General features: G+C 33.0%; 1 protein-coding gene and 1 long non-coding RNA gene across 3 annotated transcripts; both read left to right on the plus strand.

Moving 5' to 3' along the window:
• The first annotated feature begins 825 nt into the window (after window positions 1-825).
• Window positions 826-27,845, plus strand: LOC105344216 (uncharacterized). The gene is made up of 19 exons (XM_011451902.4): window positions 826-933; window positions 1,132-2,011; window positions 2,587-2,725; window positions 6,223-6,341; window positions 6,968-7,154; window positions 7,513-7,646; window positions 19,606-19,744; window positions 20,262-20,426; window positions 20,575-20,703; window positions 20,883-20,935; window positions 21,786-22,018; window positions 22,674-22,784; window positions 23,078-23,266; window positions 23,609-23,781; window positions 23,950-24,114; window positions 24,543-24,713; window positions 25,828-25,998; window positions 26,269-26,345; window positions 26,558-27,845. The coding sequence occupies exons 2-19, from the start codon at window positions 1,135-1,137 to the stop codon at window positions 26,800-26,802; spliced, it is 3,477 nt and encodes a 1,158-aa protein (XP_011450204.3). The 5' UTR covers window positions 826-933; window positions 1,132-1,134; the 3' UTR covers window positions 26,803-27,845.
• On the plus strand, window positions 10,635-18,852 carry LOC105340972 (uncharacterized). Of its 2 annotated transcripts, none has more exons than XR_010711331.1 (5): window positions 10,635-11,090; window positions 12,641-12,683; window positions 13,017-13,091; window positions 13,438-13,512; window positions 13,763-18,852. It is a non-coding gene; the product is annotated as an uncharacterized lncRNA (long non-coding RNA). The 2 variants fall into 2 exon arrangements; XR_010711330.1 differs by having other exon boundaries at window positions 10,646-11,090; window positions 13,017-13,085.
• Window positions 27,846-27,877: the final 32 nt, after the last annotated feature.

Genomic DNA, 27,877 nt, shown 5'->3' on the forward strand with positions numbered 1-27,877 from the left:
TTGTTCTTTTGCAGATCAATTACACATATATCAGAGGTATGCATATTGTTAGGATTTTGATTTTCGATAATTTATGAAAAAAATACCAGCTTTTGAACTTAGTCATTTTTGGCAAAATATTGCATATAGGGTACCCTCATTGTACGGATAACTCCTCCTACAGTTCTCAAGATAGGAAATTTTTCTTTTGCAGATCAGTTATACATATATCAGAGGTGTGCTTATTGCTAGGAGTTTGGTTACTGATAATTTATGAAAAAAAATTGCTTGTATTTTGGTTACTGATAATTTATGAAAAAAATACCAGCTTTTGAAGTTAGTCAATTTTTAGCAAAATATTGCATATAGGGTTACCTCATTGTACGGATAACTATTCCTACAGTTTTATAGATAAAAAGTTGTTCTTTTGCAGATTAATTGTACATGTATCAGAGGTGTGAATATTTTTAGGATTTTTATTTCTGATTATTTATGAAAAAAATACCAGCTTTTGAACTTAGTCTTTTTTTAGCAAAATATTGCATATGAGGTACTTTATTTCACTGGATATGGGTTGACATGGATTATGGATACAGTTCACATATAAAAAGAAAACCCAGTTAGCTGTCTCATTGACAGCTTTTCACTTGTTTAAAAAATTATTTAGGTCTTTACTCTTCAAATTAACTTTAACTCGACGCCATTGTGGCCCTTCAGGCCTTTGATTTTTATTAAAGTTACGAGCTTATTTGAAAACTTTATTTGCAAGATTTGTGTGTTTAAAAATTTCGTGTTATATCGCAAAATCAAGGCGTTTGGTTATGAACCTTTCGTACCTTTAATTGATCGGGATCGTAATTCGTAAAATGTACCGGGTGTTGCGCAATCGTGTGTAAACACTATTCATGACAACCTCCTCAAGTTATTGAACAAGACAGAAGCACACAGTTTCATGTGAGAATAATGCAACATTCATATGCTAAAATTGTTTTTCGTTCATGTTTTTTTACTCTATGACAGATTTACGTTCGGCCTACATATCACTTTGCATTTAGATTCAATTTTAATATCACTTTGCATTTAGATGCTACGCCCATTAGCAGGGTTGTGGGGATATTTATTGATATATAATCTGTATATATTTTTAACCAGATTATGGAGGAAGATGATGATTCTTTGCAAGATCTTGTTGCATACAGCAAGAACCGACCCCGATATATTCGAACAGTGTCATGGGAGTTCAAGAGTGAAAGAAAACAACCCAAAAGTAAGAAGAGGCATCAGAGCATGCCAGAGGGAGGGGCGGGGTGTGAGGAGGAAGTGAAAGATTCACCCTCCCCAGAGGAAGAAGAGGAATGGGATTCAGAAAGTTCATACTACTCAACAGCTGAGGAAGATATCACAGAGACTTTAGAAGAGGACATTGAGGGAGTCAGTTTACAGGATGATTCCCCAAATGTCAGTCCTACTTACCATGCCCAAACCCGCTACAGGGCACCAAGCAAAAAACAGAAGCGGAAGAGACGGTGCAGGACTACGTATTGTGATCAAACTCTTCCATTTATGACAGGAGGATTCGACATAGAGGACGACATTCAACAAGTCGTGGCTGAAATCCAGGGCAAACAGTTCAGTGTGCTGAGAGAGGTCCCTAGCCTGGCCATGATGTGTATCAAACTGTTGAGAGGAATCCGATTTCCTGCTGACTCAATGCCCCACTTAGTCAAGTCACACATCTATGGTGCCAATGCAGACCTGAAATTCAAGAAATTTCAATATGGCTGGCTTTTTAATTTACTGGCATTTGTGAATAAAGAAAAGATAGGTTTAGAAATAGGCAAGAAAATTTACAGACTTCCAATGTGCAGCGTATGGTATCCATTACCATATTTACATAAGTCCTCTAGACAGTTTACAGATCATTACAACAAAAATAAAATCACACCCTGTCTGATGTACACTAGTGGACATACAGTAGAGGGCATAGACCACTATATCCTGAATCTATTTAGAATCATCTGGATATTATCAGGTAAAAATTTACTTTTCATCACACTGGCAGATATAATTGTAGTTCTACTAAAATATCTAAAATTTATGCTTGCATTTCTTAAAAGAAGTTAACAAACTGTCTGCATGACAACAATATTTCAAATTACTTATCTAGTAGGTTTCTTTAATATTTTCATGCAACATGTTTTATATTACCAATGCATCGTAGGCTTTTCTTTTTCATTGTCAATTATTCAATCATGGTTCATTGAAATTTGTGACTACTTATAACCAGTGCATATTCTACTTGAGACCTGAGTGTCATTTTTAACTTATTTTAATGCAAGAAGACAATACAATGAAGGTATATCATACCAAAAATCCAGGGTCTTGTTAAATTGGCTCTATGACTTCCAGTTACTGAATTTACATTAAAATTAACGTTATAGTCAAAAAGTCTAACAGAATTTCTTTTTCGAAAAGTTTTCATTAACTTGCATTCATGTTCACCCTAAATATTCATAATCCTATGGTGTAATAATTATGATTATAATTCAATGTTTGAAAGATGCTGTTATATTTTTGTGCCTTGAACGATCTATATTTTATGCGCAGTGCTAGGGCATATAATGGACTGCATGCTGCCATCACAGATTGCCATGGGGAAATATAAGAAGGATAAAAGTGAAGAAGATCAGATCAAAACAGCAACCAATAAGGCTGTGCAGTGGACGAAAACAGTCTTATCAAGGAGGTATAACTACCGCCTTTTGTGAACAAGAACCATGGCTTACTGTAGATTCCTTATTTTATGCGAGTACTTAATTCCACGATTCAACGGTTTTCCATCAAATCGCAAGAACAAAATGCCAAAATTTTATCATAATTTCACTTAGTTTACACATGTTCGAAAATTAAAAGCGAGATTTTAAAATTTGCAAGACGGGCTTCTCGTGATTTTACGCAGATATTAATTCCTCACATTTAATTAGGAATTTACAGTACTTAAGATAAATCAAATATAGATTTGTGTTTTTGATAAATATACATTGACTGTAAAAAAAATTTCTTGTAGAACTGAAGCTCTCATGGGAAAGAACGGAATTGGTTGACAGCACAGGCACTTATTTCTGTAACAAAAGTTCACCCTTTAGTAATTTTTTTTTACAATGGGGTTAATTTTATTGCAGAAACAAGTGCCTTTGGTTGACAGATCATGAAACAAGCAGAAATTTGAGACAGATTCTTGATCTACAAATTTTCTAATTAGAAGACCATAAACCTGTAGTCTGTGAATTTAATTGCTTCTATTAATTACTTTTTAGCTCACCGAGACGAAGTCAGGGGGAGCTTATGCTATACCCTCGGCGTCGGCGTCGGCGTCGGCGTCCGGACCTGGTTAAAGTTTTTGTTGCAGGTCCTGTATCTAAGCTATTACTTGTTCTATCTTCACCAAACTTGCATGGATGATGCATCTGGACCTACTTATGGACTTGAAAGACTTGGATGCTGAATCTGAGTCCTTAATTTCAGATGCTGGAGGAGGTTAAGGTTGTTGGACCAGGTTAAAGTTTTTGTTGCAGGTGCCCTTTGATAGCAATATCTAAGTTACTGCTGGTCTGTACTTCACCAAACTTGCATGGATGGTGTGTCTTATGATACTGATGCACCAAACAGACTTGAGTGCTGAATCTGAGCTATAGGTTTCGGATGCTGGAGGAGGTTAAGGTTTTTGGAGCAGGTTAAAGTTTTTGTGCAGGTGCCCTTTGATAGCAATATCTAAGTTACTGCTGGTCTGTACTTCACCAAACTTGCATGGATGGTGTGTCTTATGATTCTGATGCACCAGGCAGGCTTGGGTGCTGAATCTGAGCTTTAGGTTACAGATGCTGAAGGAGGTTATATAAGGTTTTTAGAGCTGGTTAAAGTTTTTGTTGCAGGTGCCCTCTGATGATTATATCTTAGTTACTACTTGTCCTAACTTCACCAGACTTCTATGGATGGTGCGTCTTATGATACTGATGCACCAGACAGGCTTGAATGCTGAATCTGAGCTTTAGGTTACAGATGCTGAAGGAGGTTAAGGTTTTTAGAGCTGGTTAAAGTTTTTGTTGCAGGTGCCGGTGCCCTCTGATGATTATATCTTAGTTACTACTTGTCCTAACTTCACCAGACTTCCATGGATGGTGCGTCTTATGATACTGATGCACCTGACAGGCTTGAATGCGGAGTCTGAGCCATAGGGTTCAGATGCTGGATATGGTTAAGTTTTTTGGAACAGGTCACATGTTTAATAGATAATAATACTATTTTAAACTTGCATAGTTGACTAAACTGTAATATGAATGAATCACAGAGGAAGCTTCAGATGCAGAGCTTGATCTCCATTATCAAGGATGCTAAAAAATATATCTTAGTTATTACAGGTCCTAACTTCACCAAACTTGAATGGATGATGTGTCTTATGATACAGATGCACCTGACAGGCATGGATGTTGAATTTGAGCCATAGGTTGCGGATGCTGGAGCAGGTTAAGTTTTAATTGCTAGTGCCCTCTGATGATGATATCTTAGTTATTACTGGTCTGAACTTAACCAAACTTGCATGGAGATGCGTCTTATGTATACTGATGCACCTGACAGGCTTGAATGCTGAATCTTAGCCATAGGTTTCGGATGCTGGATGAGGTTTAGTATTTTTGGAACAGGTCATATGTTTTATAGATGATAGCTTGCATAGTTGATTTAACTATATTATAAATGAAATGCAGAGGTTGCTTCAGATGCAGAGCCTGATCTCCATTATCAAGGATGCTAAAGAAATCTCCTACCTCACTTAAACCTGCTTGATAGATAGATGTGTTTGTTGATAAATGATATAACATGATTCCTATGATATAGTATTGTATGGTATGAAACAATATTGTTTAATATGATACACAATAACATCATATGTAATATTATAAAAAGTTATATGATACGATATGATATTGTATCAATTTTTTTGATAATTTACATTATGATATTGTATCATGATATCGTTATGTATAGTATTGTATATTATGATACAATATTGTATTATACTATATTGTATTATTAATTTAATAATAATAATATTTTATCACATGATAATATTACATAAGATATTGCAAAATATAATATTGTATCATATGATACAATATTGCATATTCTATAATATTGTATCATACGATATTGTATAATATGATATTAGTTTCTGTAATATAGAACTATATCACATGAAATTGTATAATATGATACTGTTACATTATATAATATCGTATCATACGATATTGTATGATATGATATTGGTTTATAATATGATATATTATCACATCACATAAAATTGTATTGTATGATATTGTAAAATATATTATTGTATCATATGATACAAAATGTATAATATAATATTGTATTGTATAATATTTTACTTTATCACATACTATTGTATCATTTGATATGATACAATGATATACATATCAAATTATATTGTATCATATGATACAATATCATATTATGTATCAAAAATGATACAATATCATACTATATTTTACAATATAATATCATATGTTTCAATATTATGATGTTTTATGTAATATGATATTGTAATATAATACTATATTGTTTTATATATTATGATATTGTATTATGTGATCAAATAAAATAACGTATAACACAATACAATGTCATATCATACGTTACAATATCATATCTCATCATTGTTTATTATGATATTTTATTGTATTATATCAATCATATATGTTGTAAATATGATAGGATGCAATATTTAATTTCATATTATTGTATTGATTAACATATGAACATATGATTATCATACAATTTTTTAACAGATGATATACGACATTGTGTCAAAACAGAATCCATGAATATCCAAGATCATAAAGTATGATTTTCATTTAATATGATAAAGGTGGTCTCATAAAGGTGAAGTCTCATAAGGGTGATGTCTCGTCTCGGTGAGCTTTGTAATCTGTGATTACCTATGTTTATAACATTGAATACATTACAAATTTTTATCGTAAATTAGTATGAAGTTTAATATGTATTGAGAAGTACCATTAGTATGTTTTGGTTTGTTGCCAAAGAATTCGAATTTTTGTGAGCCACATCAAATCAATTTGTCATGGTGCATAAATGTAGTTTCACAGGGATATTACCAGTATTTATCAATATGATAGACATTCAATTATACCTGTATGATTGTTATTGCAGACTTCCAGATAGCGCAGACAGGTTTTTCGATTTGAGCCTTCCATATGTATTTTGGGCACGTGGGGACATCTCACATGCCACAGAATTATTTTGTCAACTCTCTCAGTCAGAAAAAAGATGTAAGTATTTGAAGGTCAAACGAGACACTCCTAAATAATATATACCGGTAATTTTTCTTGATATATTATTTCTTATTTATTAACATTTACTTAAATCAATTAATTCCCCCCAAAAGGCTTTAATGCTTTTGTTTTGTAATCACGTGAGCTATCCAATGTATTGACTTATGTCACGTTTTATCCTTAAGCTTAAAAAAAATATTCCTTAGAGATTAATGGACATTTATCATAAAATAAATGATGACATTATTTTTTTATTTAAACATTTTTTAAATCAATTCATGTATTTTGACAAAATTGTTTACATCTTCATAAAAATAGCAGTCTGAAATCCTGAATTTTGATCTGTTATTGATAAAAATTGGATGAAGCAAAATCATTTGAATTTTACAATGAGAAAGACACAAAATGATTTGTAACTTTAGGGTAGTTTCTGAAAATTTCATGCACGTAGCAGCCAGTCAGAAAACAATATGTATCAGTTCTTGTGTTCGGTTGTACATTCAAGTTATTTGTTATTAGTCATGACTTTGGAAAGAAATAATATGGCTATTGTATTGTTTATATTTCAATACTACTTGTCATACAAATTGTTTATATCTTGTAAAATCTTCTACCACTGGCAGGCAGGCACAAGGCCGTGTATTTGAATGAAGCCGGGAGAATGCATGCAATATCAGGGGAGACAATTACTGCTGCCAAATTCTATCGACTGGCTGCAGAGGCTGCCTTAAGCAAAGGCAAGAACCAACAGTACACCTCTGAGATGGAGGGCCAGGCAATGATGCTTTTAGCCAGCCTTAATGACCAGGGGTGAGTACAGATCGATAGCTTAATATGCACGTTGCTTGTGTAAAGTGGATTAAATCCAAATTGTTGGAGACAGAAAAATCTTCTTGCATGGGGATAAATATGTTTAAAAAATCATTGAATATTATGTATAAAAGGCAGAAATTTTGAGTATATTACCAAATGGAAATAGATAAGAAAACCACAAAATATGCTTACAGTATTACATATTGTGATTATTACCAAAATAATTCAAACATTAAAAGCTGTAAAACAATGTTTTTGCAGTTACAATATTTTGAGTCAGTATTGCTTTCCTAATGACATGATCTTACATTGAGGTTGAGTTACAGTGCTTTGGTGTAATTGTTATGTTATGCAGAATCATGGCACACAAGGCCCGTTCTTCGTGGGCTGGATGGAAGGCAGTGTTTTCTTCCAACACCTTGGAATCTGAGGGTGCCGCTCTCCATGCTGTGGAAAGCTGGCTTTGTTTCCATGCAGGGTCATGGCAAGGTAAATAATGTATGTCCCATCAGGAGAGTTTTCTAGTAAGATTCATTTTATCATTCCATAAGTATAAGACTCAAACTGTAAATGAAAAATTATTGACAGCCATTCTCCAGAAATGGTTCCAATTATGATATAATGTTGTCGCCAGCATTCATCACAAAATTATTATTTGCCGTTTAATGTATTTGGCTGATACTTTTCTCAGGAGATATCTACAGTAAAAATTACAAATTTTGATACCAAACAATATGCATTTGAAGTGTCAAATAATGTCAAATTATTTCAATAAAAAATCGATTTGTGTATTTTTCAGCATGTCGCACTTGAATATTTCAATTTTACTACAATACTAAATAGCATTACGGTGATGAAAGAGACAATTAAAACTCATTTTTTATTTCAGCATCACATAGCGTGTTTTGTCAGTAAACACCTGATGATAACAATCTTTTCTTTCTTTTTTCCCCCCGATTTATATATTGTCGCTGAAACAGTCCTGATTTCCGTAACACGTGTTTGACTTAAAAGTAAGCGATGATATTCAAAACAATATCTATTGATATTATAGTAATTGAATGTCATAGGCATATTAAAAGAAAAATATATACAATTTACAGTCGAAAATCTATGTGTTTTTTTAATCATCGATTATGAAATTGAAAATTGAGTTTGACGCATTTCAAGGCCTGACTTCCGTAACGCCATTTTCAACTAAATTCGTGGCATTTGAAAAACTTATTCATGATGCCTTTGGAGAACACAGTGTTCCAAAGCTATCTATCATCATCTGTAGAAAGATAATGTAATAGCATGGTACAGTGAGAGGAAAATTTACTAAAACCCCTGACCGGCGTAACGTATGACATCCGTAACAGTATTTTTAATCAGTGATATATGGCTCGGTTTTCCATCGATAATAATTTGGATTGTTCAGCGAAACAGAACATGAGTTTAGAAAGTAAAGGAACTTTGATATTCTTAACTGAAGCAATTAATATTTTGATACAAAGTGCATTTTTGAGAAAAATATGAGAGTGTGCTAAACTATCGAAAAAATATGAATCATTAAGTGTGGATTTATCTGTTTTAGTTTATTTTTATTTGCAAGAGATATATCAGTTGCAGATTAAAACCAATTCACCTAAGACAATTTATCATTTGACAATATTTTTTAAATATTTGCTGCAGCGTTACGGATATCAGGGGAAAAAAACAGATTTGGCATCTGTTCATTCCAGTGCTTCTGATGTATATTGTCCACGACGGATAATCTATTCTTATGTTTTAAAATCAACTAAGTGGTCATTTTTCATGGAATATTAGCATAATATGCTATTTAAAGTTTACTCTATTGAAGTATAGTGCATCAAGCTTATTGTTTTCTACAACATGTGATTTGATAAAAAAAAATATCAGGTGACCAAAATATATTTGGCTTTTCAAGGTTGTATTAATATGCATGCATGTTTATATCGAAATGGTATTATTCCCGGATCAGAATATTTGATACATACTCTGTTCATGATTTTTTTTTCTAAACTTGATTAGTAACGGATGTCAGTTTTTTAAAGAACTAATACCCGAAACTTAAACTAGTAAGAGTTTATATATACTTGCGAAAAACAGACCTTATTTAGTTGACTTATTAGTAACAATACATATACATATGTATATATATGCATTAATACGTTATATGCGTATATACATACAATGCAAAGCAGGCAAACATGGAGAAACATAAGTGAAAATCCGAAAAAGGTGAGATGTGGATTCAGTCAACCCATATTTTAATGGGGATAAGACCCCAGTTCCTCCACATAAAAAAGGAAGTTTAGGAAGAAATAACCAATAAATTTCACGACTATTTAAAACATCATAGGAGTAGATATTTGTGAAATGATAATCTCTGACATCCGTAACGAACCATCCAAGTTTTTTATCAAATATAACAAGACAACTGATTTATATGTTTGACTTTTTACCGGTATATTTCATAATTGTGTTTGGTACATCCACCAGAGCATGCAAGTTTAATACAATTAGGTATTTCACTATTTTAGACAGATATTTCATGTCAACATTTTTAAATCTATGTAATGTTGATTACATACTAATTAAAGGAAAGACATTTTTTAAAAAGCGTGCTTATTAAGTTAAAAATGTATTTTCTACAATGAATAACCTGTATTTGATTTTTATTCTCTAATATTTGGTTGTAAAATGTATTGGAAAAAATATTCTCCATGAAAAAGGTCATTTGCTAACTTCCGTAACTTTGGATCATTATCTTTAAAAATCCCTCTGACATCAATTTGTGATGTACAATTTCTCAACATCTCTATATCAATATTCTGTTGTTTCAATATTTTAATTAAAATCATTGAAAATATGAAATTGTTCCTAGTTTACATTAAAATTTGAATGAAAGACGATGCATTATTTTCTTTTTTATTGCTGAAAATAAAGATTTTCTTAAAATAAAGATATTTTTGAAAATATGTTCCCCTTTAATTTAAATTCTTCATGATTCTGTCAAATATGTCACTCGTATTCAATATGATATCAAACAAAGTGGCTAGTAATGTTTACTGTTATTGTACAGGCCAAGGATTAGTTGCATTAATTCACTTCTGACTTCCGTAACAGGGTTTTTAATATGGTCTTCAAAATCAAATATTTCGTGAACGAAGAAATTTTGGTGAGTCAAATTTCATAATTATATCGGCGAATAGTTGTACTTCAATATTATTACAATTAAAACACGAATATCAAAAGTTCATTTTTCACTGAAAGCAGTCCCATATTTGGAACCATTTCTGGAGAATGGCTGTTGAAAGAAAATTCAAATTCAGTGATTTTAAACCCCCTTACTTATTTTGCCAAACCTACATTCTCAGAGGGGCTAGAGCATAATTTACAGTGAGCATAATCCATCTATCCAGTTATCTTTGCAATGATCCAATTTTTCCCTTTTTAGCTCACCTGAGCTGAAAGCTCAAGTGAGCTATTCTGATCACATTTTGTCCGTCGTCCGTCTGTCCGTCCGTCCGTCCGTCCGTGTTTACGAGAGTGCATGTATTGGGTTCTTTTTATACTTAATTGGTACTAATTGGGTACTTTTTTCTTATTGGGTATACCCAAGAGGAAGTGTCGCTTAATCTACTTAAAATGCCTTAATTGGGTACATGAAACTTAGTACCCAACAAAACTTAGACACTGCGACTTGTCCAATAAAGTGTCTGAAAAAGTTGCTTCTATGGACGCACCATGTATTCGCTTCTATATCATACTTTCGGAACACTAAATTTAGCTAAGCTGCGGTCATAGTAACTCCCGAGAGTTCCGAAAAGCAACCTCCGTTAATCTTGTTCTTTCAAGCGTTTGATATCACACACAACAACAATGGCGTCTGCAAGGCATAGTGAGCACGAGGTCAAGATCCAAAAAGTAAGTTTCTTGATTTATTCACACTTTAAAAATAAGTCTTGCTTTGATACATTTTGTCAAACATAAGGATATTTTACTTTATTAATCAATTTTGAACTACATTCGGATAATTATAGTAATAAAAGGACTTATGTGTATTTCGAATTTCCTCTGTCTTGATCGTCTTAACATACATTGAATAGCGGATGCCCTTTTTATTGAAAGTAAATTCAATTCAAAAACACCATTGTCCTAGCCTCTGTTTTTTGCAAAGTTAAACCCGAACTTGCTGGACTTCACGGACGAGTGACCTGAGACAATAGACAATACAGTTAAACACTATAGAGAGGCCCAAGCTGAGGGGGTATACACAGCTGTCCTGTTAAATGGGTGATTTGACACCTAATTACTGGTGCAATAATTTGATAAATAACAACTGTATTATCTCCTTGAAATTAGTTGGCTAATTGTACAAGCTAGATTAACACTGAGACATCGTAAGGTTATCTAAAAAATAGAATTAACACAAAAGAATATATTTTATGGAGATAATTTGAAATTTCAACACCGAGGCATCTAAAACCATGATTTGACTAAAGAAACATTTTAATAAAAAACTAGATGTGAAGTTTTCCTATTCTTTTCTAAGCTTTTAAGCTATCGTCAGATTAACCAGAATTTTCTCTGTTTCCCAAAAAACGTAACTACACTTCTTGAAGAATGCAGAAACTTAATTAATTCATAATAAAAGATTGCAATATTGTTTTGCAGATTTTAATGCCACTTGATTTTTAAAAACCCTAAAATAACAATTTCAATATCCAAATTTCTGTGGTAAAAAGGGTTTAATAATTTTGCTATCAGTTGTCTACTTATTTTCTTTTGATTGAGAAGTGGACAGGCATAGTCTACATTCATGCTATGCCTGTCTACTTCTCAAAAGAGGATATTGTCTACATTATACATGTCCTATGATTCATTCCTGGATACAGATACAGATACTTTAAAACTAGTCAGACTGTTCTAAGGGATGAAAATAAATGTAAATCAATTTAAGAGAGAAAAAAAATGAAAATAAAATATTGAATTAACAATTAATATGTGAATGCAAAAGCAAATCATTTTTTGTACAATAATATTGTTTCATTACAGATCTTGAGGTCACATTTGATTACGATGCAAAATTTTCCTTAAAATACGCTTGTTTCCAAGGATTAATGATTTATAATATTACCGCAAAAAAAGTGCCTCTTTCAAGGTTTTATAATATTTACCGCAGAGAAAAGTGCCCTTTTCACCATTATTTAACATGCCCTTTTCAAATCCTAGATTTAACACTATACCAGGCTATATATTAAAAACTATATTATTTATGAAAGTGAGAAATCGTAAATGTGGATTATGAATTTTTATACTATGCTAACATCTTGTATATTTTTGACGATGAATACATTGTTGGGTAAAATAATATTAATAAATCGCTTGTCCAATTTTTTTGTTGGATATCGTGAATCAGTAAGTCCATTATAAGTATAAATATAGAGATATATTTGCATTTTTATTATGCACAGGTGGATCAACTACCAAGAGAACAAAAGATGTGCTAATTTTAAGGTAAGAGCATATAATGATACGTGCCACATTAAATATTTTACTTTCTGTAGTAAATTGAAGGTAAAGAACATGGCGGTAGTGTGTTGTGAGGACCAAGCTGCTATGATTGTTGGTATCTTACACTTGTAAATTCATGTGTATTTGTGTGTTTGCATTTTAAACTCTAGATTAAATGGCCATAAAGAAACAAGAAGTTTGGTTTCTATGGTTAGAACACTGACAGGTGTACATCAAATAAATAGTGAATGTAACCTTGGCTTGAATTTAAGCAAAAGCATGACACAATGATCAAGCCTTATGAAATTTTTTTTAATCGATTTCCTTGTATTTCAGGAGATGCTGTAGCTCTTCTCCTGGATGGGGGTGTTTGGTGGCCAGGAGCATGTTCCTTGACGGAAAAAAGTAAGTGTATGTAATATTTTTTGTGCTTTTTTTCTTTTCTTAGAAACATCTTAATGCATGTTATCTTCAAGTGAAAAGCACATTAATTTGCTATTTCAAAAGTTTTGAGAAATGGATTCCTGTATTTAATTTTCTTAAGATTTCAGTGTGAATGCAGACAAAGGAAAAAAAATTGTAATGAACATTTTTTTACTGCTTGCTTGTTTACACCATCATAATTATATTCCTTTGATGAACAGTTAGATGTAAACCGTTTGTTGTAAAGGTGTTTGAAAATTTGGTTTCTGGAACTTGATAAATTGGGAAAAAAGCACTTTTCAGTTGCAATTAATTGAATAAAACTTTCTTGTAGTGATAGAAGAAGAAGACATACAGGAAGATGAATAAGAGGGTACATCACTTCGAGGAAAGAAAACCTCCTCATCTAGTAAATATTTTTTCTTCATATCATACCACATGACTGATTTGAGTTAATCTATTAATTCAATTAACTTTTCTAATTTCAAACTCCATCCAAACAGGATATTATCAGTCAAACTTTGTGTGCAAAGTAATTAATTGTAAATGAGGCCAAGTGTGTGTTTCAGCCCTTGTTAAGATATGATTTGAGTTATTTTATTTTCTATCTTTATTTAATTAACATATTTTATGTGACGTACAAATTTGTTTCATTGCAGCATGAATGAAATGGACGGAGGCTGAACTGGAGGAGGTTAAGGAATATTTCAGAGAATGTCTGATCTTGAACACCACTCCAGGAAGAATAACTTGCAATATGTGGATAGAGGAAAGCAGAGTTAATATAATAAGCTATGGGAAACTCTAAAGAAGAAAGTGTGGAGTCTGCCCCCCCCCCCAAAAAAAATAAAAAATAAAACCACCTTGACAGTTTTTGGATATAAAATCTACAGCAAAACTTAATTATGTAATGATGTTTGTTTTCATCTTCCTCCTTGCTCTTATTACAGTGAATTTTTTTTTTTTTTAGTTTTGAGACAATTTATTTTCATTTTCATCACCGTTTACCATACTTTTCACTGAAATTGAATCAATGGTAATTTCTTTTATTGTGAGAAAGACATGCATTGTATCTTTTTAGAAAGGATGTAATCAGTTTGAGAATGTTATCATTCAAAAGTACATTTTCATTTAATTGGACATTTGATGAGAATTTTGTTTGATCAAGTCAAATTATTGCAAGATTGCAATTTATTTAGCAGTATGGTAGTATAAAATTATTTGTAGTATTTTCATGGATTTTCTTCATTTGATGAGAACTTCTTTTATTAAAGGAACTGATTGCCAATTTTTGTAACTAAGCACTTGATTTATTTAAGACACCGTTTGCCCTTTGTCATAAATATATCTTTGTATCAAAGCCTAGATTATTATCTTTCTGTGTTTTGAAGATAAAAACAAAAGAAAGTTGACACCTCTTAGTTTGGTAATTACATATACTTTGTGGTAGATGAATTGAAGGTTTGTGGACAAAATATTTTCATTATATTGCTTGAATTTTCTTGAACTGTGGCCATGATGCAATTATTTGAGATCCATGCTTAGAAAAATTGTTAATTGCTAAATTGTCATTTGCATAACAGCCAGGTAGTTGCAAAATGATGGTACATGTACCTTGGCCTATCATAAATTGATATTTGTAAAGGTTTCTAGACCAGATATGTAGTGTTCAAAAAAAATATTTGAACTATTTAATGCTTATAATGCTTATGAATGCCAATTGTTTTTTGAAAAATAAAAACGAAATGTTAAAATCTCGTGAGATTTGCTTCTTGTGATTCAATGTGGTTATACATTCCTCGTATTTAATTAGGAATCTTCAGTACAAAACAAGGGCTATATAAATGCCCTCTACTGATTGGGTTGTATTCTAATGCAGGAGAACAGATATTGAAGAAAAATGCCGACAGATGTTCCAAATATCTGTTAAGTTATATACCAGTTAAGGAAGATAGGTAACAAAGAGGATTTGGAGAGCCAGGTGTCCAGATCTTGTTGGGTTGTATTTCAATTAGAGAAAAATAGGTTACCTACAGGATTTGGACCGTGTCCAATTCTTGTTGAGTTGTATTATAGTTAAGGAAGGAAGGTAACCAAGAGGATTTGGACAGGTGTCCAACTTTTAGTGGGTTATATTCCAGTAAAGGAAGAAAGGTAACCAAGAGGATTTGGACAAGTGTCCAACTTTTATTGGGTTGTATTCTAGTATTAAAGGAAGAAAGGTAACGAAGAGGATTTGGACAAGTGTCCGACTTTTGTTGGGTTATATTCCAGTAAAGGAAGAAAGGTAACCAAGAAGATTTGGACAAGTGTCCAACTTTTATTGGGTTGTATTCTAGTAAAGGAAGAAAGGTAAGCAAGAGGATTTGGACAAGTGTCCAACTTTTATTGGGTTATATTCCAGTAAAGGAATAAAGGTAACCAAGAGGATTTGGACAAGTGTCCAACTTTTAGTGGGTTGTATTCTAGTAAAGGAAGAAAGGTAACCAAGAAGATTTAGACAGGTGTCCAACTTTTATTGGGTTGTATTCCAGTAAAGGAAGAAAAAGTAACCAAGAGGATTTGGACAAGTGTCCGACTTTTGTTGGGTTGTATTCCAGTAAAGGAAGAAAGATAGCCAGGAGGATTTGGACAGGTGTCCGATTCTTTTTGAGTTGTATGCCAGTTAAGGAAGAAAGGTGGCCAAGAACATTTGTACAGGTGCCCAATTATTGTTGGGTTGTATGCCAATTGGAGAAGAAAGGTAGCCAGGAGGATTTGTACAGGTTTCTTATTTCTATTGGGTTGTATTCCATTGAAGGAAGACAGGTAACCAAGAGGATTTGGACAGGTGTCCGATTTTCATTGGGTCGTATTCCAGTTAAGAAAGAAAGATAGCCAGGAGGATTTGGACAGGTGTCCAATATTTATTAGGTTGCATTCCATTTAAGGAAAATAAGTAATCAAGAAGATTTGGACAGGTTTCTAATTCTTGTTGGGTTGTATTTACATTGATAGGATACAGGTAACCAAGAGAAGCTGGACAGGAGTAGAATACCTGTTGGCTACTTGTTTGTATCAAATATGAATGGGACTTTATCATAAGACTTGCTTAGTTTTCTTGTAATGAATAACATGCTTTTCAGTAGGAAGCACTTTAAGGTAAATTGTAGAAGGAAATAATATTTTTTTATCTTAGCAAAACAACTTCACAAAAAAATAGTTTGCCTCACACAAAACATTTGCAGTTTTGTCACAATATACCTACAAACAATAAAACAAGCATAAATTTGGAATAAATAAAGAAAAATAAAAAATAAATTCAATAAATGTGGACACTTAAATATATTTACCCAATTAGATTAAAACAGTTACAACCCAAAAACTACACTCTCGTATGTACGGTTTTTTCATATCCAATAAGCAATATCCAACAGAACTTGGACTTGACGAACCCAATAAATAGCCTAATGTGTGTCCGTCCGTCTGTCCGTCTGTAAACTTTTTACAATTAGAACTTCTTCTCTAAAACCGCTTATCCAATTTCAACCAAATTTGGCACAAAGCATCCTTATGGGAGGGCGAATATAAATTGCAGAAATAAAAGTTTGATCTGTATTCAAAGCGGAGAAAACCTTGAAACTGTAGAAAAAGGGGGGTGCATTTTTAAAAATCTTCTTCTCAAGAACTACCGAGGCAAATTCAACATAGTTTAGCATAAATTATCCTTATGGGAAGGAAAATATAAATTGCAAAAATTAAGTGGAAATTTTGTTTCAAATCTGAGTTATTACGAAAATAATAATAAAGGAAATGCGTGTTTCAATCAGTTTAATAGCTTCGGGTTCGGCATCCGGTAAAATGATTCCATACTTCTAAAACGAGGTTCTTTGTTTAAAGCAGCCATGACATTATACGAAAAAGGGTCGATCTGACTATGATGAATTTGCTTGTTGTGCAACAGTTCGCGTATGAAGGGAAATTTTGAAACATACAAAATATATTGGTGCCGATTTTGTGAAGTAAATTGAGGCTAAATATTTCAATGCGTTGACAGTTTTCACACATGACGTTGGTGTTAGCTTGTTCTGATTTTCGTTTCGTTCTCATTATGCTTTGTAACCTGGAAACTATCGTCTGTATTTCGTGATTTTTACGTATCAAATCAAACAGAGACTTCGGTAAATCAAACAGTTAACTGTTTACCTGCGCAAATTAAGCAAAATCGGATGTAGTGGTACTGAAATACAATTCATTCTATCGGTAATTCGGCATTATCTTTTGCGTAATGGTACATGTAGATTAATGCAATAGGTTTTGTTGAGATGCTCGGCATCTTTCGAGTTTATTCAGTTTAAATAGAGTTTGATATCGCTGACGGAAATATGTAGGTATATACATGTATATATATGATTCATTTCGAAAAAATAAATTGTGTTCTTTATTTGTTATACATGTAGTGCATGTTTCTTGTGTTTATTTGTTTACAATTTCTATTTACTAACCATATTTGAGTGTTAAGCTTCGAATTATAAGCAAGATACAGCGATTTGCTCACAATTCTATGTTTGTACACAGATCTTAAAAACTAAAGCTTAAAAAAGTAAAATATTTGTCAATATTTATTAAGAAAATTTTCAAAGTCTGTTCTTCCAGAAACCAACTTTAACAACTTATTGTATTGTAAACTTAACCTTTTTAGCTCACCTGAGGGTGGGGCCACAATGGGGGGTCGAAGTTTAACAAATGAATATATAGAGTAAATCTTTAAAAATCTTCTCCTCAGAAACTAATCAGCCAGGAAAGCTGAAACTTGTGTGAAAGCATCATCAGGTAATGTAGATACAAACTTGTGAAAATCATGATCCCCGGAGGTAGGGTTGGGCCACAATGAAGGATCGAAGTTTTACATAGGAATATATAGAATAAATCTTTAAAAATCTTCTTCTCAGAAACTAATCGGCCAGGAAAGCTGACACTTGTGTGGAAGGATCCTCAGGTAGTGTAGATTCAAAGTTGTGAAAATCATGACCCCCGGGGTACGGTGAGGCCACAATTGGGGATCGAAGTTTAACATAGGAATATATAGAGTTAATCTTTAAAAATCTTCTTCTCAGAAACTAATCAGCCAGGAAAGCTGAAACTTGTGTGGAAGCATCCTCAGGTAGTGTAGATTCATAGTTGTGAAAATCATGGCCCCCGGGGGTAGGGTGGGGCCACAATGGGGGATCGAAGTTTAAAATAGGAATATATAGAGTAAATCTTTAAAAATCTTCTTCTCAGAAACTAATCAGCCAGGAAAGCTGACACTTTTGTGGATGCATCCTCAGGTAGTGTAAATTCATAGTTGTGAAAATCATGACCCCTGGGGGTAGAATGGGGCCACAATGGGGGATCGAAGTTAAACATAGGAATATATAGAGTAAATCTTTAAAAATCTTCTTCTCAGAAACTAATCAGCCGGCAATGCTGAAACTTCTTTGGAAGCATCCTCAGGTAGTGTTGATTCAAAGTTGTGAAAATAATAACCCCTGGGGGTAGAATGGGGCCACAATGGGGGGGTCGAAGTTTAACATATGATTAAATAGAGTAAATCTTTAAAAATCTTCTTCTCAGAAACTAATTAGCCAGGAAAGCTGAAACTTGTGTGGAAGCATCCTCAGGTAGTGTAGATTCAAATTTGTGAAAATCATAACCCTGGGGGTAGGTTTGGGCCACAATGGGAGGTCGATGTTTTAGATAGGAATAAACAGAGTAAATCTTTAAAAATCTTCTTCTCAGAAACTAATCAGCCAGGAAAGCTGAAACGTGTGTGAAAGCATCCTCAGGTAGTGTAGATTCATGGTTGTGAAAATCATGATCCCCAGGGGTAGGGTGGGGCCACAATGGGGGGTCAAAATTTAACAAAGGAATATATAGGGTAAATCTTTAAAAATCTTCTCAGAAACTAATCAGCCAGATGTTTCTTTATAATTGTAAGACTTTGGCCCCAGGACAATTCTTTGGCCTCCCGAGAAGGTTCATAGTTTGATGTACGTTTATATCTAATATATAAACTATTGTTAAGGATCATTTTGAGAACTGCAATACTCAACATATGATATGACTATAAAATCATCTTGTTAGAAAAGGGACTAATGATTATAAACATAAGAATATCCAGGGGAAAATGGATTTTATTTATACAGGATCTACATGTATTATTGTACATTGTCCAGATAGTTTGTATTATGACTCCATTAAGCTGATTTTATCATACCTATTGTTCCTCAGGTGAGCGATGTGGCCCATGGGCCTCTTGTTTTGTGATCACTTTCAGATCACCAAAATTAAGATATGCAGAAACTATGTACGGTACTGTGTGCTGTTAAAAACTTTTCAAAATGCAAAAATGACCTCCTCAAAGAAAAAAAAGATATTACAGATTTTCTTATTTTTCACACGTTTTGTGACACATGAACTAAAAACCATATACAGAAATACATTATGGCAAATTTATTGATGGTTGTTTTGTCTGTTGCAGGGGATTGCTGGGAGGAGTCTGTTAGTAGAATCTTTCCGCTGTGTGCAAAGCATTCCATGCTTCTTTATCACCTTTCACTGGTCCACGCTCTAAGGGGGGATGCCCAAAACTCCCTGAGAAGCTATAATGACTTCCGATCGTAAGTTCTAGTTATCTTTCTGATGTCTGTAAACTAAATTTTATTTGAGGGAAATATTTTAAAGTATACAAACATCTTTTTACATAAATATTTTCTCAACACCTTTACGCATCTTGTATTTTTTAATTCTTACTTTATGGGCTCAATCTCAAAAATTAGTTGCAACAGACTATTGTTCATCTTTTGTAAATTGTAAAAGAAACTCGCCTTGAATGAAACTAAGTTCAAAGTATTTTATAGTTACTATAAACAAAGGTCATTGAAATGATACATGATCGGTGATGGGATGACTTTCATGGTGATGCCTGCTAAGTCTTTGATGGCTACAAACTATGTTTACTTCAAAAAGAGCTCGCTGTGTTATTACCATCTCTCCATAAAGATGTCAAAGATGTCTACCAGGTCAACTACAGAGCTCACTCAAAGTTTTCCTGATTTTGAGAATTTGTCACAAAAACATCCAACCTTACAGCTGATTAGAGTGAAAATTCACTTTTGTCCAATTTTTTTCTTACAGAAAAGAATTTGGTAGCAATTTGCCAGGTGAAGAAATTGTAAATAGACGTTCACAAAATCCATGGCTTCCTCTGGACCAAGCCATCGAACAGCAAGGGCAGATAACCTGTATACCTATCCTCTGGAGAACTCTGCTTAGACCTTTGTGTCTTCAAACTAAACCCCGGTAAACATTCTCTGATAATAATCAACATCATCATCATGAAAATGATCTTAGCTTCACCATACCCATTAAAATCAATTACTGGTTTTTGTGGCATTGCATTTGCCTCCAAACTTAGCCTTGCATTTTATATGAATTGTTGTTTATGTAGAGTAACAGAAGAAGCTGATTTGATCTCAGAACAGTTGAATTTAAGGTTAACTGCCCAGGGACTACTGACGGGGGACATGCAGCTACTGCTGCCCCCTAGTGGCGGAATTTATCTAGATCCATACACAGGGTGGGTACAGTAATTTTACAAGGCTGATGTCATTGTTAAAAAAAGTGACTGGAAAATCATGTACTAGGTTGAGGAAATTTTTCATTCATGCTTTAAGAAGAAAACAAGTGATTTTTGGGATTTTTATGTTGGCATTCACCAAAATAAGAAATGTATATTTCTCTTGATTTTATTTTTAGGAAGTTAACATACAATGACAACAGAACGGAACCATGGAGGGCCGTGACGAAAGGTAAGATGAAAAATGAAAGCAAATTAAGGTCAGAGATAAGAGAATAGTCACAACATTTATATTGTTTTAAAAATCTGAAATTAAAAGATGTGCATCTCTTTGATTGCTGACATTATCAGAAACCTACAACTAATGATGCATGTCCTTACTAGCTGTGGGCCAACTCACCGAACTTTTCTTGTTGTCAAGAAAAAATATTTATTCTCAATTCTCCAGTGTGAAAGCGGAATATAGTTATAGGATAAAATTGATGATTATGTTACGAAACATTCTTTTTAGCTCACCAAGACAAGGTCAGGGGTAGTTTATGCTATACATCCGCTGTCGGCATTTGAAGTTTTCAGCTGCACTTAAAAATGTTGACAGTAACAAATGTTTTATTTTTGGTCTGTAAACACGCATAAATGCCGAAGCGGTAGAGGCAGAGGAGTTCTGCAAGGGGTGTGATATTCATCCGTATCAGCCCAACATCATATGTTGTGTCAAACCACACTACAGTATCCAATATTCAAGATCATTAACTATGATTTTCAAACAATATGATAAAGGTGCTGCCTAATAAAGGTGATGCCAGTTTACACTTTATAAATTGCGAGGCTCTCTGTGAGCTTTGTCATCTGTGATTACCTATGTTTTGATAGATGCATGCATAAACATTAACAGAATTGGTCAGATTTCCTCCTCAAAAGTGTGAAAGAACCAATCAAAATAGAGCATGAATTGTTCATGAAACTGAGTTTGATGAGGGGGTCCATGGTCAGTAAGCATATGCCATTGACCATGGATTTCCGACAATGGATTTCTCCTAGCTTAGACAGCTTTTTTACTTTGATGTTTTGACTGATTCTAGACTCGTGGAAACTACTTTTACCCACTCCTCTGGAAGTTTATCATGACGAGGAAGGGGTCAGGGTTGAGCTGCTGATGACATCACAGGACACTCTTCTGATGAACAAAGTCTGTGGGTTTCCTTACCCGTTGATGTCCCCCTTACAAGATATCTGTACCTTAGTTTGGTATGGGCCTAGTGGAAAGACAGTCAAGACCAGCCTGTTACCAAAATTCAATGACCTAATCTACAAGGTATGCCATAAAACAGTAGGCCATATTATTATCCAATTCATTAATTAAACTTTACTTCATCAGTCAGAATGTGGTTATCAGAAGGATTATAATTCCTTTGAAAAAAAAGATTGTTTTATATCGTATTAAGAATGTTGCTGACGTCACAGTTAATTAAACTAATGTCAAAAATGTATCAATCCACCTGACGTTATGTTTGAATTTTGTACAATTTGATGTCATTTTAAGGTCAGTTGACTCTTTTTATCTAAAACTTCTAATAAAGCATTAAATTATTTACATTGTATTCAAGTGCGTTTTTCTGATCACATTTTGTCTGTTGTCCGTCTGTCCACTGTCAGTCTGTAAACTTTTCACATTTTCAACATTATCCCCATCTCTTCTTAGAAAAGGGACTTGATTATAAATATAAGAAAATCCAGAGGGAACGGATTTTTCTTTATACAGGATCTACATGTATTATATCACATTGCCCAGGTAATTTGTATTATAAGTCCATGAAGCTGATTTTATCATGTCTATTGTTTCTCAGGTGAGCGATGTGGCCCATAGGCCTCTTGTTTATTCAAGGTACATGCGATATCAATACTAAACAATGCATATTTAATGTTTTGGTTATGAGGAACTTGCTTGACATTATATCTGATGTTGACAGAATGCAGAAGGAGCAATAAACATATCTGAATTCAAAATAGAGAAAGATCGGCAGTCAGTTCTACAGAGGTTACACGCTTTGTATAGGAAAGGGTGTGTCCTGAACTTTCAGGTAATAATTACTGGTATCTGTAAGGAATGAACCATTAATTGAATCTGTAACTAATGAACCAATTATTTGTATCTGTACTTAATGAACCAATTAATCAATAGATAAGTATTATTTAATGAAATTTCTTTAATATTCATATTTAATGTACATTATTTTATTCATATAACAGGTGTGAAAAATATTTCATAAAACATGTAAATTATGATACATACCTTTAAAGGAAATTCAAGCTTAGAGGATTTTTGCTCACAAGATGACATTGATATTAAAGAAGTTATTTTTTTTTATTTTAGGCTATCAAAGATGATGTGAGTTTTTGGAACAGATATGATGAACGCAATAAAAATAAAAAGAGGAGAAGGAGGCCCCTGTATGGGCAAAAGCAGTCGTATACATTGTGTGCAAAGCCATTTATGTTTGGGAAAGCTGTAGCAATGATATTTGATCAGTCTCTTCCTAATTATCATTCAAAACTACTTGTGGTAAGTTTGTGATCATGCACCTTAATGTCTGTCTTGTGTGTAAGCATTAGATGAGATGTTAGATGAAGCAATTTTCAATTATCGTATGACATTTGGGCATTTAATGGATTATGTAAAAATCACAGTTTCACGAATACATACATTCCTGGCCAATGATCCTATCAATACAAAATGTTATTAGAAATTTGCACTTCAATGAATGTTTAATTTCATTGATCACCTCAACAACGAAATTGGCAAAAATTGGTATTCACTTAATATTGATGAAACCACAGTATGCAAACTCATGTGTAAAATATACTATAGGTATTAAAATAAAGAAATCAAGTTTATTTTTTGTAGATTGCAAATTGTTCCACAGCAGAAAGTTTCCAGAAGATGAAAGTTTACTACATAGAAAACTGGTCATTGGATCTGGCCCATTTTAAGACTCCCATTCGAACCTCACAGTTTCACCATGGTTACAGAATCAAGGATGCAGAAATAATTAATTTCACATTTCTTAAGCCAGAACCGTGAGTATATTTTCAATTTTTTTTTGCTAAAATCCCTGATTTATTTGGTTTCTTTTTATGAATCTTTGTTCATCTGCATCCCCAAAATTACACACACATTTGAAAGTCTTCCTTCCAATTTATCATGCATCTGTGTTTAATGAATAAGTAACATGTTCTTTTTTGTAGGAACATTAAAGTATTTGATCAAGATGGATCTATAGTTGACACCATACCCATTAAACATAACGATGACGATTCCGATGATGGGGTTCACTTAAAGGAAGCAATCCAGGGGCAGATATATCCACTGATTGTCAGAGACGAAGTAATTGCCATTACCCAGACAGGAAGGTGTGATATGGCCAATACCCTTCTTTAAACATCAACCGTAAAACTGCAATGTCGTGAAACTGTCGTTAATTCTATAATTTGTAAATGATATCATAGAATGGTCTTGTTTCAAGGAAAGTTGTATTGTACTATTCTGTCTCAGGTTTTTATTTCCATCACTCTTTGATGATTTTTTAATGAATACCCATATACTTATTAGTAAAATACAATTTAAAAAAATGTCAAAGGTTTCTTCATTTAATAAACTAGTACATTAGTGACGATGATATCTTCAATGTGATGTGTGTTTTAAAGTACATGCATTTAGTTTATAAATAAAATAATCATCAATACTTCTATAAGTTTGAGACAGAAAATGCTTGTTATTAAGTTCAATATACCATATATTTAATAGATAAAATATACCATAATTTTGTAACCTTATGTAGACTATGGTGCCGTAGAAATGGAGATAATTTCATCCATATTGACGTAAAGGAAGCGGTGTCAGTAGCGGCCTTCGGAGACGTACTGATAGTCCTAATGGAGAACAAGACACAGTTCCTGTCAGCTCACCAGCTCCAAGTTCTTGACATCCGGGTTACTGACTCTTGTCAAAGGTACATGTAAAACAGTTTGTTTTTCTTTTAACACCACATGCAATAATGTAATGATGAAATTGCATGTTTTTTTGAAAACTTTTATCCGGTATACAAGTACTGGTACATGTACTAAGTATAGTTTACCTGAGGAATTTCAACTTACATGAATAGACACATAGTTAATTTTGCTGCACATGAATTTCATATTGTTTTAAATGAAATTCATCACCAGAGAATTTTATATTAGGTCAAGATCTAGTAAATGATTCCAGAGTGTCTTTTTGGTGCTAGAACCATTATGATGTCATAATTGATTTGAAGAATCATTTTCCCGTACTTTACGGCTTTAGAAGAGTTATGAAGAAAAACTAAAAATTTCATGATATTCTTTGTTCAATCATGGGAAAAGTAATCCCGATACCAATATTTAATTTGACATTATTTTAAAGGGGAGGTCAAGAGCTTGTTTAATTTCGTTTTGGGGGAGACTGTAGGCATTCAAGATTTATTTTATTAGTCAAAAATGGACAAAACTCCGAAATTTGCTCCTCAATTCCTTCATATTTCATTGAAAAAGACAGTTTAAAACATGATTTTTCATTGTGTTTACCAAAAATTTTAGCCCCGGTACACCATATCAATCAAAGATATTGTTTTGAAGCATCATTGAAAGAATTTATATCTTAAATTTCATAAACCTGTAGGCACCTTTTATTTACTAGACCTTGATCTTAATATATTTTGTATGAAAATTTTATATATGAATTGAAATCCATTTTTTGTCTTTTTTTTTATTCTGAGTAACACATTTGAGGTTTTCATGACAAGACGTTTCCAATGGTTTTGACAGTTAAATCATTTTGAAAAATGCCAAAAAATGCAATCCAAAAAAAATTGAATCTGCATGACAATTAAAAAGAGGAAATATTATAAACATATGCATGATCTTAAAATAGTGTAATAAAAAAGAAACTTTTATAACCTTTATCTTAAATAAACTTCTAATAAATTCTAGGTGGAATTTAAAATATATCAAGATAAGTCCTAACGAGTTATTGGTATAAAAATGTTGTGACACCATTATAAAGAAATAACTTGTATTTCACTATTCCACATGTTTCTTCTGTTTTAGGAGTTTAAATCTCAAGATAGGTGAGAGTATGAAGACAATAGAGCAGGGTTTCAAGACAGTCCAGGTGTTGGCGACACAGACCGTCAGCAGGCCCACTGGGCCCCGCTTAATGTGTATTGCTGCACTGGATAGAACCATTGTCTGTCTGGAAGCACCAACTGAGCTGTCCAAGTGAGTACCATACAAGTCATTTCTACTGTATCAATAATAGTCATAGGATTGATACCCTACATACACAGACTTCAAAACAAGGACTGGTCACCAGACACCCACACAGTATTAATTACTGTAGTCTGTTTTCCTACCAACTCCCCCGTTTTAATTATACTTCACCATCTTGGATAACTCAAGTTACAGTACAATGTGAATGTGTACTATTCTCATAAGATTTGATATTCTTTTTATGATTTGATGTCCTTGACCTGGGATTTTATGTTGTAGGTGTACAGAGGTTACTGTAACTTTGACCCTCTCCTTGGCCGGTTACCCTATGGAGGCATACATCATTAATCAGAGAGGCAAGTGCATTAATTGGTTTAATAATTGAATTTTGTCTTGACCACTGCAGCACACAAGTTGAATTCAACTTGAATATATTCAGTAATTAATATATTAATTGATGTATAAAGTCAATGCCATAAAAGATTGACATTACATATATTCTTAGAGAGTTGTGTCTAATCAGGTTCTATGACAGATGACCTTTTTATGCCCTTGACCTCTGTTACAGCTGGTTTCCTGTTGACCTTCACCCAACACAGCACTCTATCTGAGGCATACATTGAGCATCTTTGTCATTACAAGTTTGATGGACAGTTACAGGGGGTGATTCCCTGCCTGGGCCCCGGCCCTCGGTCCTTCCATCATGCTTATCTACCTGGAGATTCCAATGAGGGTGGAGCAGGACTTTATTTGTATATGAGGGATGGACATAATGGAATCGTAGGAATCAAGATGGAAGATCATCCACATTGACAATAGCTCTATTAAAAAATGATTTTAATGTCAGACATTGGCATCATAGGATTCCAGATGGAGGATCATTAGTAATATTAGAAATAAATACAGCTACATAGTGTATTACAGCTGTAATGTAATAAATGTAATAAAATCAAAAGGACACAGATGATGGAGTTTAATGTAGAGGATCATCAGCAATGACTTTTGTACAACAGAATTGCTTTCATTGATACGATGGGTAAGATTTGCAATACAAGCACTGTTATCTGATGGAGAATTACACACTGTCCAGGCCTTAGGTAGTAATATGTATAATAGCATGTCTACATTAAATATTATTTTAGAATTTTGTACAGGCTAGAAAATGAGATTACTAGGTATAAATAGATCAAATGATAGTCCTTCAAATCAGAGAGATAAAATAAAACAATATTAAGTAGCCATGTATTTATCTTAAAAATCAATTTTAGTTATATTAAACTTTTTAACATGGAATTGAGCATTAGTATTTAATATTTGTCATAAAATTAAATCGTGAATTTTTTATGTTTTGTTTTGCTTTTTCAACAGCAATGTTGAAAATTTGATAATATGAATTGCAGTATAACACAGTTACAGGGAACATGCAAAAAATGAATTCATGCAAACAACAAAGTCATTTTCATTTCAAAAGTCTAAAATTGTAGTAATAACTACAAAGTTATAACAAATAAGTATAACATTTGAAACGAACAAATTAGTATTACATTTAAAACCAACATATTAGTATTGCATATAAAACCAGTCATCAATAATCATCATATCACTTGACTTTAAACATAAGTGTATTATAGAGTTAGGGTTACTGTATTTATTTAAGTTCTTTGTGATAATAATAGTCATTGCATGTTTCAAAATGTAAATGTATTCTATAAACTGTCTACATGAATAAATGTTATGTTCAAAACTAAATCACTTCATACAGGACACTTCTTAAATTTCAAAGCAACAAAAACCGTACCACAGACAACCCTATTGTTGATATGAAGTTTAATTTTACACGTCTGTTGCTCTAATTTATTATGTAAACATAAAAATCACTATAGAATAG

Source organism: Magallana gigas, chromosome 2, assembly GCF_963853765.1.
Source record: "Magallana gigas chromosome 2, xbMagGiga1.1, whole genome shotgun sequence".
In the NCBI taxonomy this organism is placed as follows: domain Eukaryota; kingdom Metazoa; phylum Mollusca; class Bivalvia; order Ostreida; family Ostreidae; genus Magallana; species Magallana gigas.

Excerpts from the sequence above, each read along its gene's own strand:
- LOC105344216 (XM_011451902.4), top strand. The coding sequence starts at position 1,135 with ATGGAGGAAGATGATGATTCTTTGCAAGATCTTGTTGCATACAGCAAG. Across the intron at positions 2,012-2,586 it reads AATCATCTGGATATTATCAG|TGCTAGGGCATATAATGGAC; the intron begins GTAAAAATTTAC and ends TTTTATGCGCAG. Across the intron at positions 7,647-19,605 it reads CCATGCAGGGTCATGGCAAG|GGGATTGCTGGGAGGAGTCT; the intron begins GTAAATAATGTA and ends TGTCTGTTGCAG.